Genomic DNA, 13,734 nt, shown 5'->3' with positions numbered 1-13,734 from the left:
TAGTAACTACTGGGATGTAAATCCCAGTAATTTAAAAAAAAGAAATAGAATAAAATAGAAAATATCAGAGTGAATTGAATGAGGTCACGGTATTTTTTAATGAAAACACGTGCTTCAGTTATGGATGCATACCTACATGTGTACTGAGTCATAATATAAAGTGCATTTCTTTCTATCGTGGTTAAAACAAAGTTTGAAAGACACTGCTTTAAATTATTTTCTAACTATAAGATGCAATTGGGTTTAAGTACATTCTAATTTTTACAAATACTCCTTTGGCAGTACAAGTCATCTGTTTTGAAATTGAACTGATTTTTGGTGCTGGTTATTTCCTTTGTACAGATGTCTCATACAGGAGTACTTTTCTTTCAGATCAGTCAACAATTAAGGCAGTTTTAATGGACATGTGTTTTCATTTATGTGCTGTTAACACCCATGACTATGGCTACAGGTGGCCCAGGCCTGAGCATATTTTAAAGTAATGGTCATATTTACCTTCTCTATTTAGCTTGCTCTCTGCTAGCTTCCTGATGCTGGTTTAGAATAAAAGCACCTCCCGGTTGTAGTTCTTGACATATATACTGTTACCTTGTTTCAGAAAGATTTGTTATCAGCTTATCTTTCTCAGTTTTTAATATTTGCGTCATTCTGTTGACATTAACTGTGGCCTGTCGCAGAGCAGCAGTGGTGCTAGCCAGCAGGCAGCTGTGCAGCAGTGGATCCACTCAGCCTCCCCAAAGGCAGTGTTTCTCTGTCCCCTCGTCCCCTGGCTCTGCTCCCTCTTCCCTGACAAGGTAGGTCTGAGCACCCAGAGCAGCCACACCAAATTGTAGAGACCAGCCCGGAGGTCTAAGCCATTTTTACAGGGAGAATGCTGAAGAGAGTAAGACTTATCAGTGTTTTGGTCCTTACTCATACATTAAAATTTAGGATTAATTAACGGGAAGATTAGCACAGTTTCTGTAGTTTAGTTACTTAATACCTGCTTTATTTAGTAAAAGAAGCTAAAAAAATAGCTACACATTTTTAAATACCTTGCTTTACATGCGTTTTTTAAAATGTTCTGCTTTTATTAAAAATTCACCTATGGAAAGCCAGGAAATTTGAAAAGTTGAAACATGATGTTTTTTTATCTCATTTTCTTGCAAATGAAGAAGGAAATTCCATGCTATGTACGGTGGCTAGTTTTAACATGATAAAAAAAAAAGTCTTCATAGAGATTTTTACAGGTTTTGAAATGAAAATGTATCTTATGTTACTATATACTAAACTACAGAACTAAAATCTTATATGCACAAATATTATTTGGTGGGAAAAATCCTGACACATTTCCAAATGACTTCACACTTTAGTGTATGTGTGTGTATACGTGCCATATACTAGATCAATTAGTATAAGAATCTTTTAGTTATGATTATTTAAATCTGGTACGTATTGTCTTACGCATATCTACATAGCAGAAACACTTTCAGGTATGGTCTATTGACCATAATACCACTGGAGGTTGTTTTCCTCTCTTATCTATCGGTCTGTGTTGATGTAGAAGCAAACACATGGATTTTGCCACATTTCCTGTTTCTTTAAGATGGAAACAGCTTGCTTCTGGTGAAGTGCCACTCCAAGAATCATGACTTAAACATATGGAAATCCTGTTTCCCCTGCCCCTTGTCTCTTTCCCTCTTCTAAAATAAATGCTTTTCCAAAATACTTTTAGTATTTGAATAAATAATACTGGATAAATTACTTAGCTGCAAACATATTTTGGAATAAAATTATTTATCAATTATTAACAATTAATTTTGTTTCCAAATTTGTACAGTAGAACAAAAAGAGGATATGGGTTCAGTTCAGAACTTCAGCAATGTGTGATTTTAATGTGAAGGTAAAATGGATAAATAACTCATGTAAAGGATTGTATAAGCAAAAGAAGCACAAATAATATAAATTTATTAATAATTATTCACCAATAGTTTTTTAAGTTTCATTTTAAACTTAATTCATAGACAATATGTTTAATTTTATTAAATTCATTTTTCCTGGTTATGAAAGTGAGACATTCTCATAGCATAAAATTTGAAATATGTAGAAATTATAGACAAGAAAGTAAAACTTAACCCCATTATTTCACCACCCAGGAAAAATTATTCCTAAAATCTGGTATTATTTCCCTTTTGTATTGTTGTCTAATTTTTTTTTTTTTAGTTTTAATCTCACCATCTCTGAGTAAAAAATATTGAAAATTTGGAGTATACCATTCCGTACCTATTTTCCATGCTTATACAAACATATATATGTGTGTGTATGTCCCTACATATGGTCTTTTAAAATACTCTCTAAATGTTTTTTCCATTACTTGACAAGATATCATTGACTTCTTTCTATGTCTCTATATAAAAAGCACCACCTCATCCAATTGAACATCTTATTGAATATATATATCTACTGATGTATATATGTCTGATATAAGTTCAGACTATTTTACTTTTTACTTTGCTGCTGTTACAAAAACTACTGCATTGAACATTTGCTGGGTCAGACAATATGAGCATTTTAACTTTTAAAAAATGCTGCTAGAGAAACTTTCCAAAATTAAATTATTAGCTATGCGTCTTGAGATCCAGTCAAGAAGTTTACTTTGCCAGCCTCTCACCAACCCTGGTAACAGCTGGAGGTTACTGAGATGGTTGAGAATTTAAATTCCGGGTTAATATTAAGTGTTTTCTTGAAATTTATTTTTTTCATTTCAAAAATCCTTATTTAACAAGCATTGCATTGTGTCATATCATAATCCTCTTTGGTTTAAACTAAATCTTATGTTACTCACGATTGTCGCTTTTATTCTTCATCTCTTGCTATTTAAAAATTTTCATTTTGATTTAATTTTTATATTGTATAGAGTATTTCCTAGAGTTTCTCAGAGGGTGGTCATAAATGTATATTTGCTATCTTTCTGTTGCCTTTGGATGATTACTGTTTCTGCTGAGTTTAGTGTCGTTGAATCGCCGTCGGATTTCACTAATAGATTCTAAGCTCCTTCCACTGCCTTTTGACTTTCAAAATGATAGATGAGAAGCCCTACGCTAGCCTGATACTCTCTCCTCTCTTATTTGTTTATTTATTTTTTGGTGAGGAAGATTGGCCCTGAGCTAACACCTGTTGCCAAGCTTCCTCTTTTTGCTTGAGGAAGATTAGCCCTGAGCTAACATCTGTGCCATCTTCCTCTATTTTGTATGTGGGATGCTGCCACAGCATGGCTTGATGAGTGGTGTAAGTCTGTGCTCGGGATCAGAACCTGCGACCCTGGGCTGCCGAAGCGGAGCACGCAGAACTTAACCACTGTGCCACCGTGCTGGCCCCCCTCTTTTATTTATTTATTTATCTTATTTTTTATTTTTATTTTTTCTGAGGAAGATTTGCCCTGCCCTAACATCCGTTGCCAACCTTCCTCTTTTTTTCCTTTGCTTGAGGGAGGTTGGCCCTGAGCTAACATCTGTGCCAATCTTCCTCTACTTTGTATGTGGGATGCCGCCACAGCATGGCTGGTGAGTGACGTATGTCTGTGCCCAGGATCCGAACCCGCAAACCTGGGCCACTAAGCGGAGCACGCTGAACTTTAACCACGTGGCCATGGGTCCGGCCCCACTCTTTTATTTTTTTAAACAGCTTTATTGAGGTATAATTGATATGCAAAGAACTGCACATATATAATGGGTACCATTTGATGAGTTTGGACACATGCAAACACCCATGACACCATCACCACAATCAAGGAATTTCCATCTGGATGCCTACAAAATTTTCCCCTTTATCTCTGGCATTCAGAACCAGTCTAAGTGTATGTGCCTAAATTTTTATTGGTCCCAAGGAGCACAGGAATGAGCTAATGAACTCACAGTTCATTTGTTCATTCATTCAATCTTTGGGTCATTTTTGAGCTTGGTGCATGTTCTGGACATTTCCCAGGCCCTGGGGCTATAGCAGTGAATAAAACACAGTCCATTCCCTTGTGACACATGACCTCGATCTGTTTCATTTCATCTTATTGTTTTCCCCTTTTATCCACCTCCCACCTCCTTTCCCTCTGCCTATAGTGACCCTCGAGGGAGCATCTTTTTATATTGACTTAAATACATGTGCATTCTCGAAAAAACTTCACAATGCTTCTTATACATTCCCTTAACATGCCCTTAACCTTCCCCTTGCATGTTTACCTGTTTGATAAACACTGTGCACAAGATGCTATTGTAAGGACATTACAATTATTACCTCATTCCAGCCTCATAAAAGCCCAGGAAATAGATGTTTTTTCCACATAAGGAAACTGAAGCCCCAAGAGATGGGGTAGTGCATCCAACGCCACAGAACTAGGGAGTGGCCAAACTCGGACTTGAGCCGGGGCAGCTGGGCACTAAAGGCCACACTCACAGCGCATAACTCCAACCTCACAAGTTCAGCACTGAACCCCCAACTTCCTCCTGCTTCTCACCCTTCTCCAACTGCCGTCTTCCTCTTCTCAGTAAAGCGAGACCTCCACCCAGCACGCTGCTCAAACCAAAAGCCTTGTTGTTTCCCTTGATAACTCTCTCGCAGCCCACATTCAGTGGATCTGCAGATCTGGCTTGCTCTATCTTCAGAACACATCCAGACTTGAGCACTGCTCTCCATGCTCACGGCCACGGCCTTGGTCCAGACCACCGTCTCCTCTCACCAGGTTGCTGCAGCTGCTTCCTAATCGTCTCCTCACTCTGTCTTTGCCCTCTGCCTCTGTTCTCAACAGTGCAGCCGGAGTGAACCCGTTAGAACCTGTCAGGTCATGTTGCTGGGCTCAAAACCCTCCAGTGTCTTCCTTTCTCACTCAAAGGCAAAGCTAAGATTCTTACTGAGACCTGGAGGGCCCTTTTCAGTGTAGTCTTGTGCAGCTTCTCTGGCATCTCCACCTATTTTTCTCTGCTTTGCTTGCTCTGCTCCAATCACATTGATGTGTGCTACTTTGCAAACGCACTAGGCATGCTCCCACCTCAGGGCCTTTGCACTTGCTGTACCCTCTACCTGGATTGCTCTTCCCCCACATATCCACATGGTTAGTTACTCACTTCCTTCAGATATTTAATTCAAAGTCACCTTCTTATTTTAGTCATCTGCGGCTACTTTATTCTGAATTTCGATCCTCTCCCCGAACACTTCATATCTCTCTTCTCTGCTTTATTTTTTCTCCTTAGTAACCATTGCACTCTAACATTTTGTTTCTTTATCATGTCTGTTGTCTGTGCCCTCCTCACTGGAATGGAAGCTGCACCAGGGCAGGAAGTTTTGCTGTGTCTGTTCATCACTCTTTCCCCAGAACCTAGTGCCTGACAGAGGGAAGGCGTTCAACCAATGGTTATTGAAAAATAATGAGTGAGTTTCTATTTCTGTGTATTTTGGCTTAGGCTGTGTGATATTCCTCCATCTGATTCACAGGGTCAGTGATTCAGTTTTCAATTGTGTTTATTCTCTTTTGTAATTCCTCTATGGATTTTTAAACTGTCTGATATCATTTCCTTTGGTTCCAGAACCTTTTTCTGTGCTCTAATTTGATCTTCTCAGGTGTTTTTAATAAATTTTGTTTAAAGTTCTCATTTTTCTGCCTTTAGAGTAGCCACCTATTCTAATGGACTTGGCCTTGCTCTGTGTTGCTCCTGTATTTTCTTAAATGGCTTACGAATGTTTTTTTGATGATTCCCATCAGGGGTATGGAATTTCTTGGCATCATGAAGACGGGTCTGTCAAGGTCTGTTGGGCAGAAACTTTCCTTTCACCGGCAGGCCTGTTTACAGTGTTTGCTTCTAGTCCTTAAGTGGTATGACTGTTCCCATGCTTGATTTTAAAAAAATGTCTGTCTTCATCAACTGCATTTCAATTTTAAAACAAAATTTGCCAGAATTATTTTAAACTCAACTCTATGTTTGATTTGCATAAAGCTAATTATTAGTCCTTCTATGACCTCTTCCCAATTCTGAAAATCCTAATTCTCCTACTTTTCACAAGCAACTAAGCTTCTCTGCAAGTAATTTGCTTTTTCAAAAAAGACATATGGGTGGTATATTTTATGAGCACTTTAATATTTTAGACTATCTTTTACAGTTACTTAAATACATCTTTCCTGTATATAAAACTCTCTGGTTTCCAATTTTTGTCCTCATAGCTCTGTATATACTGCTCCATTAAAACAAGGGATTCAGTATTCTTGAAAGTTTGATGTCAGCCTTATTTTTGTTTCTATGAAGATACATTATTTTGGGGTTTTAGATTTGTAGGAAGAGACCAAATTACATCTACTATAAAATTAAGTTCTGTATTGTATTAACTGTGAATGTAATAAGCAAGTATTTTTAATTAGATAAGAAAGTGAGATAGCCAGGCAGAGCAGGTAAACTCAGCAAATCTCAGCAGTACCTATTTCCCCAGAAACACTGATGGGGACGTATGAGAGCTGGTAGTACTCTCGTGCAGGGTAGAGTCTTGCTAGATTGGAAAGTTTAGTCTTGCTACGCTCACTGCTCTTTAAATTGGGCCTTAAAACACCCTTTCAGAAGATCTTAACCTAACAATTATTTTTCCATTTTAGGGTATGGTTAAACACGTCAGGCTTTCTTGGTTCTGAAACCAAATGCAGAGTCAATAAGTTCCCAGTCCCATCTAAGGGAAAGGACAGTTAGGGTCTCTGAACAAATGTTTTCTATACTTGAGGACTAGTCAATGAATTCACATACTGTGTAGGACTTTTTCCAGCATACTTTAAATCCTTTATCTACTTTGAGCATTATAGACTTGTGACCTTTCATAAACTCAAATGGTTGCATTGTTTGGAAATGTTTTCTTTCTGGTGCTCAAATGGTCACAGATTGGTCAGGAACCATCTGAAACTTTAAATGTTCACCAAAAGTTCAAGTACTGCCGTTTCTATAGGACCATATAATTTTTGTAATGCTATCTAGATGCAATAAGAAATCATAAAACAATATATGTTGATTAAAAGAAAATTTAGTTGCAATTTTAGGTCTATATTACTTTTAAATTTCCCCCTTCAAATCAATCAGGGTATCATATAGAGTTTTTTTAAATAAAAGTAGTACAGAATAGCCATAGAAAATTCTAGAACAAAAAATCAAATCCTGAATTAAAATGTCCCCTGTCGCTATCCCTAATTTTGCATTAAGTGTAACTGCAAGATCACCACATAGAAGAAATGCAAAGCCATTAAAAAAAAAAAAAATCCAAGCAAGCCAAACAGGCATTCAGATTCTGGCTTCCAACTGGGTCAAAGACAGTTGATTTCTCTTAGTTTCCTTTAAGGTGTCATGTGGCCCCTGCCTTGAACTCCCCAGGAGTTGAACTGCTCCACATCTTATGCTTAGGGACTGCTTTTGCATGTCTATTACTGGCTTGTGCATTTGGGTAAGGACACACCAGGACCTACACCGGGCGGAAGGTTCTGCTCTATTGCAACTCCAGGGCATTCTACTGTCATTTCCTTCAAAGGCTGCCAGTTTCCCTGGGATAAGGGGCAGGGAATCTTGACCTCTCCCTAATCTGCTTTGGAGCTCAAGTGATTTTCTCTGGGAGGGTTTGGGCACGCTGAGAAATTCCTCACTTAAGCCTGTGTAACTCCTGCCTCTCCCAGGCTCTGTGCACCTGGACACCTATGATAGCAGCTTGGTTTCTAAAAGGCTGTGACTTTTCCCTCCCCACTCCACGACTGCCTCTTTCAAGGGGCACTGAGGGCTGCCTTTCCTTTTATTTCATAACTAAATCTCACACCTAATCACAAAAAGAACACATTTCTCCTCTGCTGAAATCTGCTGTTGAACATGCTTTCCACACTTTCCGTAGAATTCGTTCACATTCTTTACCTTTTGTGAAAGGAAGGTGGGGTGGGAACCAATTCACTCCTTGGCTTAGAAGCAGTGTGCTCAAGTCAAAAACCTGAAAGTAAAGCAAGGAAAAGGGAAAAACATAAAGTTCAGCTTGTAAAATCTACAGCTTTGGAGAAGCCAGGAATGTTTCTGTTCTTTTCTATTATCTTGTATGTCTCTAGTCCAACAAGATTGTCTTCTCTAACAGATAATTATACCTGAAATTCAGAAGGCTTATTTACACTTTTACCAATGAAAACTGCATATCTCAGTCACTTCTTTTTTGTTTTACACCTATAAATCCAAAAGTATTTCACCAAATTCTCCTCTGAACATTGGTGGACAAAACCACTTGGCTTGCACAAATCGCCGAACTCCAGGTGTGTAGCTCTTTGCTGCCTTGTCTGTAAGAACTCCGTGGCCATGGATGTGTGAGAGGAAGTGGAGTGGAGGACATGCTGGTTGGAAGACAGAGGGTTAAGGAGCTGAAAGTCCATTGTTGGATCATTTATGTGGACAATAGAACTACCAGGAATTTTGGCAGGAGTTGCCTTGAAGAGAGTGACATCAGGTCAGGAGCTAACATCTTCAAGAAATAAAGAGAACTGACTTGGGGGTCTATACATGTCTGTATCAGGAGGAGAGATAGTTTGAACACAGAGCTTCAAAGGGGTGGAGGATTAGAAGGAAGGAGGGACAATGGTCTGCAATGGCAATGAGTGCATGGGGACACTTACTTTTCTTTCATTCCTATGGTATAAGGGGTACTAGGGATGCAGGAGAGAAAACAGCCACCTTGGCAAGGCTGCAGGGGATGAGGTATCCTCAGAGGAGAGGCAGCTTTAGTTAAAACTAAGTGAAGGAAGCATTTGGAAGAGTTTGAGGAAGTTGGTGATGACCGTGAGCTCCAGAGGGCACACTTGGAAGGGTTTTGTGAGTAACGGTGGGTTGGGAGATGGGTTCAGATTAGAAGTTGTATAGAACAGCAGGAGAATGAGAAACTGGGCAATTAGAGATGGGTGCTTGATGGGACTAGTAACAAAGGGACGGGAGGATTAGTGCTGGTGACCTTTTACTGGGAGGTTGGGGGCGCTCTACCAGTGAGCTCCTCTCCTGCTAGGCAGATCTATTTTAAACTGTAACTCGTAACAATATATTTTTAATTCATATGCCATCTTCAAACATTAGGTGATTATGTCATTTGCACAGAACTGTTTACTTAGCTAGACAATCAAAGATTCATTAACTTTCCATATTACTATTGTATATTCAACTTGGGTAATTTGTATATACAGATAATGATCACTTCTAGCTAGCTAAATTTTCAGAGCTGGAAGAAAAGCAACAAAAACACTATTATGTCATGTTCTCAGATAAACAGTGAACTCATAGTACCATCATAAGGCATTTATTTAAACAAGACAATCTATTTAAAAACAAATTATAAAAGTTTTTAAAATACTGGCATAAAAATTAGGTGTAATATTTTTTAAGTTGGGCAGACATTTTATTCTACTGAAGTGGCATAAATATTATCAACAATTTCCAGGATACTCTGCTTAAGGCTCTATTTCTCTGAAACCAGGCGTGCAAACAGGAGGCTGAGGAAGTCTCTGAACCATCTGGATTTTATCTGGGAACCGAACATTTTAGATGCACAAAGAACAAGGCATACAAACTTGTCAGATGTCTTTTTCGCCTTCTAAAATTAAGCAACACATCTTCTTTTCTCACCTTCCCTTACTTCTGTTTTGACACTAGTTCCCACTGAGCATTCCTACTCAGTACGACATCAGGTAGGAACATTTTTGACTGTCAGCAATTAATTAGCAAACACGTCTGAACAGTGATGGCAGGTGCGTTGCTTGGTTCCTTTAATATATCAACAGCATAGGTAAAAGAAAGAAGGAAAAGGGGGAAGTAGTGAGAGAAAAAGTCTAAGTAGAAGATTTATAACAACTGTACTTAGTTAACTGTATTTAGTTAAATACACACTTAAATTTCATAGTAAAAATCCATCATTCTTTTAGTGAAATTTTAATTATAATTCAAATATTGCTTAGTTCAAATAACCTGAATAGTTTTAGTCCAGTATTTGTTCTGTCGTGGAATGGGCCTGAGTGTCTACTGAAATAAATTTTACAGATTCACTTGGAATGAATATGTTTCCTCCTGGGAATAAAAGGCAGAATGGGATGGAGGGAGAGGAGGTGTTTCAAATTTATTAAAATATGCATTTTTGTACCTAAATACTTTATTCCTCCAATTCTAGTTTTGGATAAATTTAGATCTCTGTGTGGTCTTGATCTAACCCATCAGTCCAGAGGGAATGGGAAGAGATGAAAAGGAAGGCAGACTCTTGGAATTCTAAGACTTGTTATTTTACAGCATTTTCACAACATAGTGACAAGTTGTTCATTGATGGCCAGAAATTTATATTCTTCCCCCAAATTCTCTCTCTCCTCATATATATAATTACATATATTGCAAATTCTAGAATTTAGCTGAGAATTACGGAATCATATAGAAACAAAAGGGATTTTCAAACTGGGTCCTGTGGAGCCTTGGGGTTCCTCAATGAGGCGTGAGGAAGAGGTCTAATAGAAGGTGCCATCTGTGTTTTAAGAAGATTTTACTTTTATCTGTTTTATAAGTTGAGATTGCATGAAAAAAATTTTTTTTATTGGGTTTCAGAGCTTAAAAGAAAAAAGTCCCAGGGCCGTGTCCACAGCCCACACCAAAGCTCAAGTCCTGGGCTCTCGTCTCAGTGCTCTTTTTCTCTATGCACATCACTACTTACCATACACTTTAGTCTGTATATTTAAAATCTTTATAATTTTGACCACAATATCACGCTTCACTCACAGGTACCATTATTTAAGACATCATACATTCTCACATGAAAGTTCAAAACTTAATGTGCTTGAAAATAATTTATCTTGAGTCAATCCTTCTGCAGTGGAAAGAAAAACTGCATTAGTAAAAAAGAAACTGTACTAGTAATTGAGATGTCAGGTCGTATGCCAGCTTTGATGGTTTTAGGAACTAAGCCTCAATTTCTTGCCAATAAAATTAGGCTAATAAAACATGTCACGTCGGGGGCCAACCCAGTGGCTTAGTGGTTAAGTTCGGCAGGCTCCACTTTGGCTGCCCGGGTTTGTGGGTTCAGATTTCAGGTGTGGACCTACACCACCCATCAGCCATGCTGTGGCGGCATCCCACATACAAAATAGAGAAAGACTGACACAGATGTTAGCTCAGGGCTAGTCTTCGTCACACAAAAAAAGAGGAAGATTGGCAACAGATGTTAGCTCAGGGTGAATCTTCCTCAGCCAAAAAAAAAAAAAAAAAAAAGAGTCATGTCCTCCTTCATAAGGAATAATGTTGATATTATAAATGTCAAAATGTTAAACGAAATAATGCATGGAATATATGTATGAGCACTTTGCAAACTGAAAGTAAAGATATGTAAGCTTCTTCCCATCACAATCAATTATAAAATAAGAAATAAGGTATATAATTAAGTGCAAAATCAGGCAGTAGTGGATGTTCTGTACAAGAGTCACATTTAAAATATTTTACCGTTTTTCACTAAGATATTTTAATTCTAAACTTTTTGGCAATTTATATTTATCCTTTAGAATGTAAGCCTCTCCCACAAGACTTTCCTTTGAGCAAAGACTATTTCCATAGATTAAAGCGAATGAAAAATTCATCATGTGACCTTCTCTAACCTACAAAAGTGATAGTTTCATATATTTCAAACTAATAATTCAGCTTTGCATTTCTAGCACAGTATCTGGCATCAAAGTAGATGTTAAAAAAATTTGTTGAACTGCACTACTGAACTAAACTTGGAAATAAAAGCTCTTTTCAAAGTAATTATTTTTCAGCAAGAAGAAATAGGTAAATGTGTTAGAAATGAGAGGAATCAATTTGCAGATGATTTACTCTTTGTTTTCCTGAGACAGGTATATGGAAACAAAAGGAGAAGGAACTCTAACCTGATTATGGATTTCAGAGAAAGATCCCTCAACACACAAAGGAAGAAATAAACTGGTGGACAGCCCTCAGGAATGATGTCCTTTTGCCACAACATAATTAATATTTCCTGCGTGAATAGCAGCTGGTCAAATGACGTCCGTGCTTCCCTCTACAGTTTGATGGTGCTCATAATTCTAACCACGCTGCTTGGCAATCTGATGGTTATTATTTCCATTTCACACTTCAAGCAACTTCATACCCCAACGAATTGGCTCATTCATTCCATGGCCACTGTGGACTTTCTGCTGGGGGGCCTGGTCATGCCTTATAGCATGGTGAGGTCTGTTGAGCACTGCTGGCATTTTGGAGAAGTCTTCTGTAAAATTCACACCAGCACTGATATTATGCTGAGCTCAGCATCCATTTTCCACTTGTCCTTCATTGCCATCGACCGCTACTGTGCTGTGTGTGACCCGCTGAGATACAAAGCCAGGATAACTGTCTTGGTTATTTTTGTCATGATCTTCATCAGTTGGAGCGTCCCTGCTCTTTTTGCATTTGGAATGATCTTTCTGGAGCTAAACTTCAAAGGAGCTGAAGAGATGTATTACAAACGTACTCACTGCATAGGGTATTGCTCTGTCTTCTTTAGCAAAACATCTGGGGTACTCGCCTTTGTGACTTCTTTCTATATACCTGGATCTATCATGTTGTGTGTCTATTTTAGAATCTATTTCATAGCTAAAGGGCAGGCAAGATCAATTAATGATGCAAGCCAGAAGCTTCAAATTGGATTGGAAGAGAAAAATGGAATTTCACGAACCAAAGAAGGCAAAGCGGCAAAGACTTTAGGGATTGTGATGGGAGTTTTCCTAATATGCTGGTGTCCTTTCTTTGTCTGCATGGTCATGGATCCTTTCCTGGACTACGCTATCCCACTCACCCTGAATGACGCATTGATTTGGTTTGGCTACTTGAACTCTACTTTTAATCCAATGATTTACGCGTTTTTCTATCCCTCGTTCAGAAGAGCACTGAAGATGATTCTATTTGGCAAAATTTTCCAAAAAGATTCATCTAGGTGTCAATTATTTTTAGAATCAAATCCATAGAATTATTATACTCTACTGTTTTGCACAACAGTTGGTGATCATATTTATGAACACAACATAACCAGCCGCACGCACCAATGGCAGGATCTTTTATCAATTCTTTGAGTCAAAGAATGTCTGGTGAGTTCAATTATGATGCTTATAGCCTGCTTCCTATTTGAGACGGAGTAGATGGGTTCTTTGTCATTCTTACTACACATATTGAAGCTTCACAAGTCCAGAGTTTAAGGGCCTACATTTTAAAGAACTTTTCCTGCCCTTACATGAACTGCCATGAATTGACAGTGGTACCTTACTCAGGTGTTCAGTGGTGGAAACTACAGGCTTGCATTCGGGGATGCAAATTAAAATGACTTTGTCACTCGTTTGCTTAGATACATATATCTTTTTGTAAAACAAACTAAAAGTACACATTAAATGTTACAACTAAATAGTTGTTTATACATAATTTGCTATTTATCACTAATCCTTATTAACACATATTTCAGTTCTTAAATATCTTGATTTTTATCTTTTTGAAATAGGCTTTTCTGATTTTCATACTTGTAGGAAATTTGGAAAAAATGAAATATCATATAGAAACAAAATGAAAATAAAAATATCACTCATAGCTCACTTCCTAAAAGAATTATAATTTTTAAAATTCCTACAAGTGTTATTTTTTGGTGACTATATAATGTTATATTTGTGGATGCACAAAGATTTTTTTTAACCATTTCGCTATTGATGACCACTTAGGTTGT

The 13,734-nt window shown here is 37.9% G+C and overlaps 1 protein-coding gene across 1 annotated transcript; it reads left to right on the top strand.

Moving 5' to 3' along the window:
• The first annotated feature begins 11,971 nt into the window (after positions 1-11,971).
• LOC101403112 (trace amine-associated receptor 1) lies at positions 11,972-12,991 on the top strand. Its single transcript, XM_004422329.3, has one exon. The coding sequence runs from the start codon at positions 11,972-11,974 to the stop codon at positions 12,989-12,991; it is 1,020 nt and encodes a 339-aa protein (XP_004422386.1).
• The last annotated feature ends 743 nt before the right edge of the window (positions 12,992-13,734 follow it).

This window comes from Ceratotherium simum, chromosome 19 (assembly GCF_057802395.1).
Source record: "Ceratotherium simum simum isolate JZ-2026a chromosome 19, ASM5780239v1, whole genome shotgun sequence".
NCBI classification, from domain to species: Eukaryota; Metazoa; Chordata; class Mammalia; order Perissodactyla; family Rhinocerotidae; genus Ceratotherium; species Ceratotherium simum.
This window is presented reverse-complemented; position numbering and strand designations above follow the sequence as displayed.

Bases quoted from the DNA above. Each gene is read 5' to 3' on its own strand.
- LOC101403112 (XM_004422329.3), top strand. From the start codon at position 11,972: ATGATGTCCTTTTGCCACAACATAATTAATATTTCCTGCGTGAATAGC.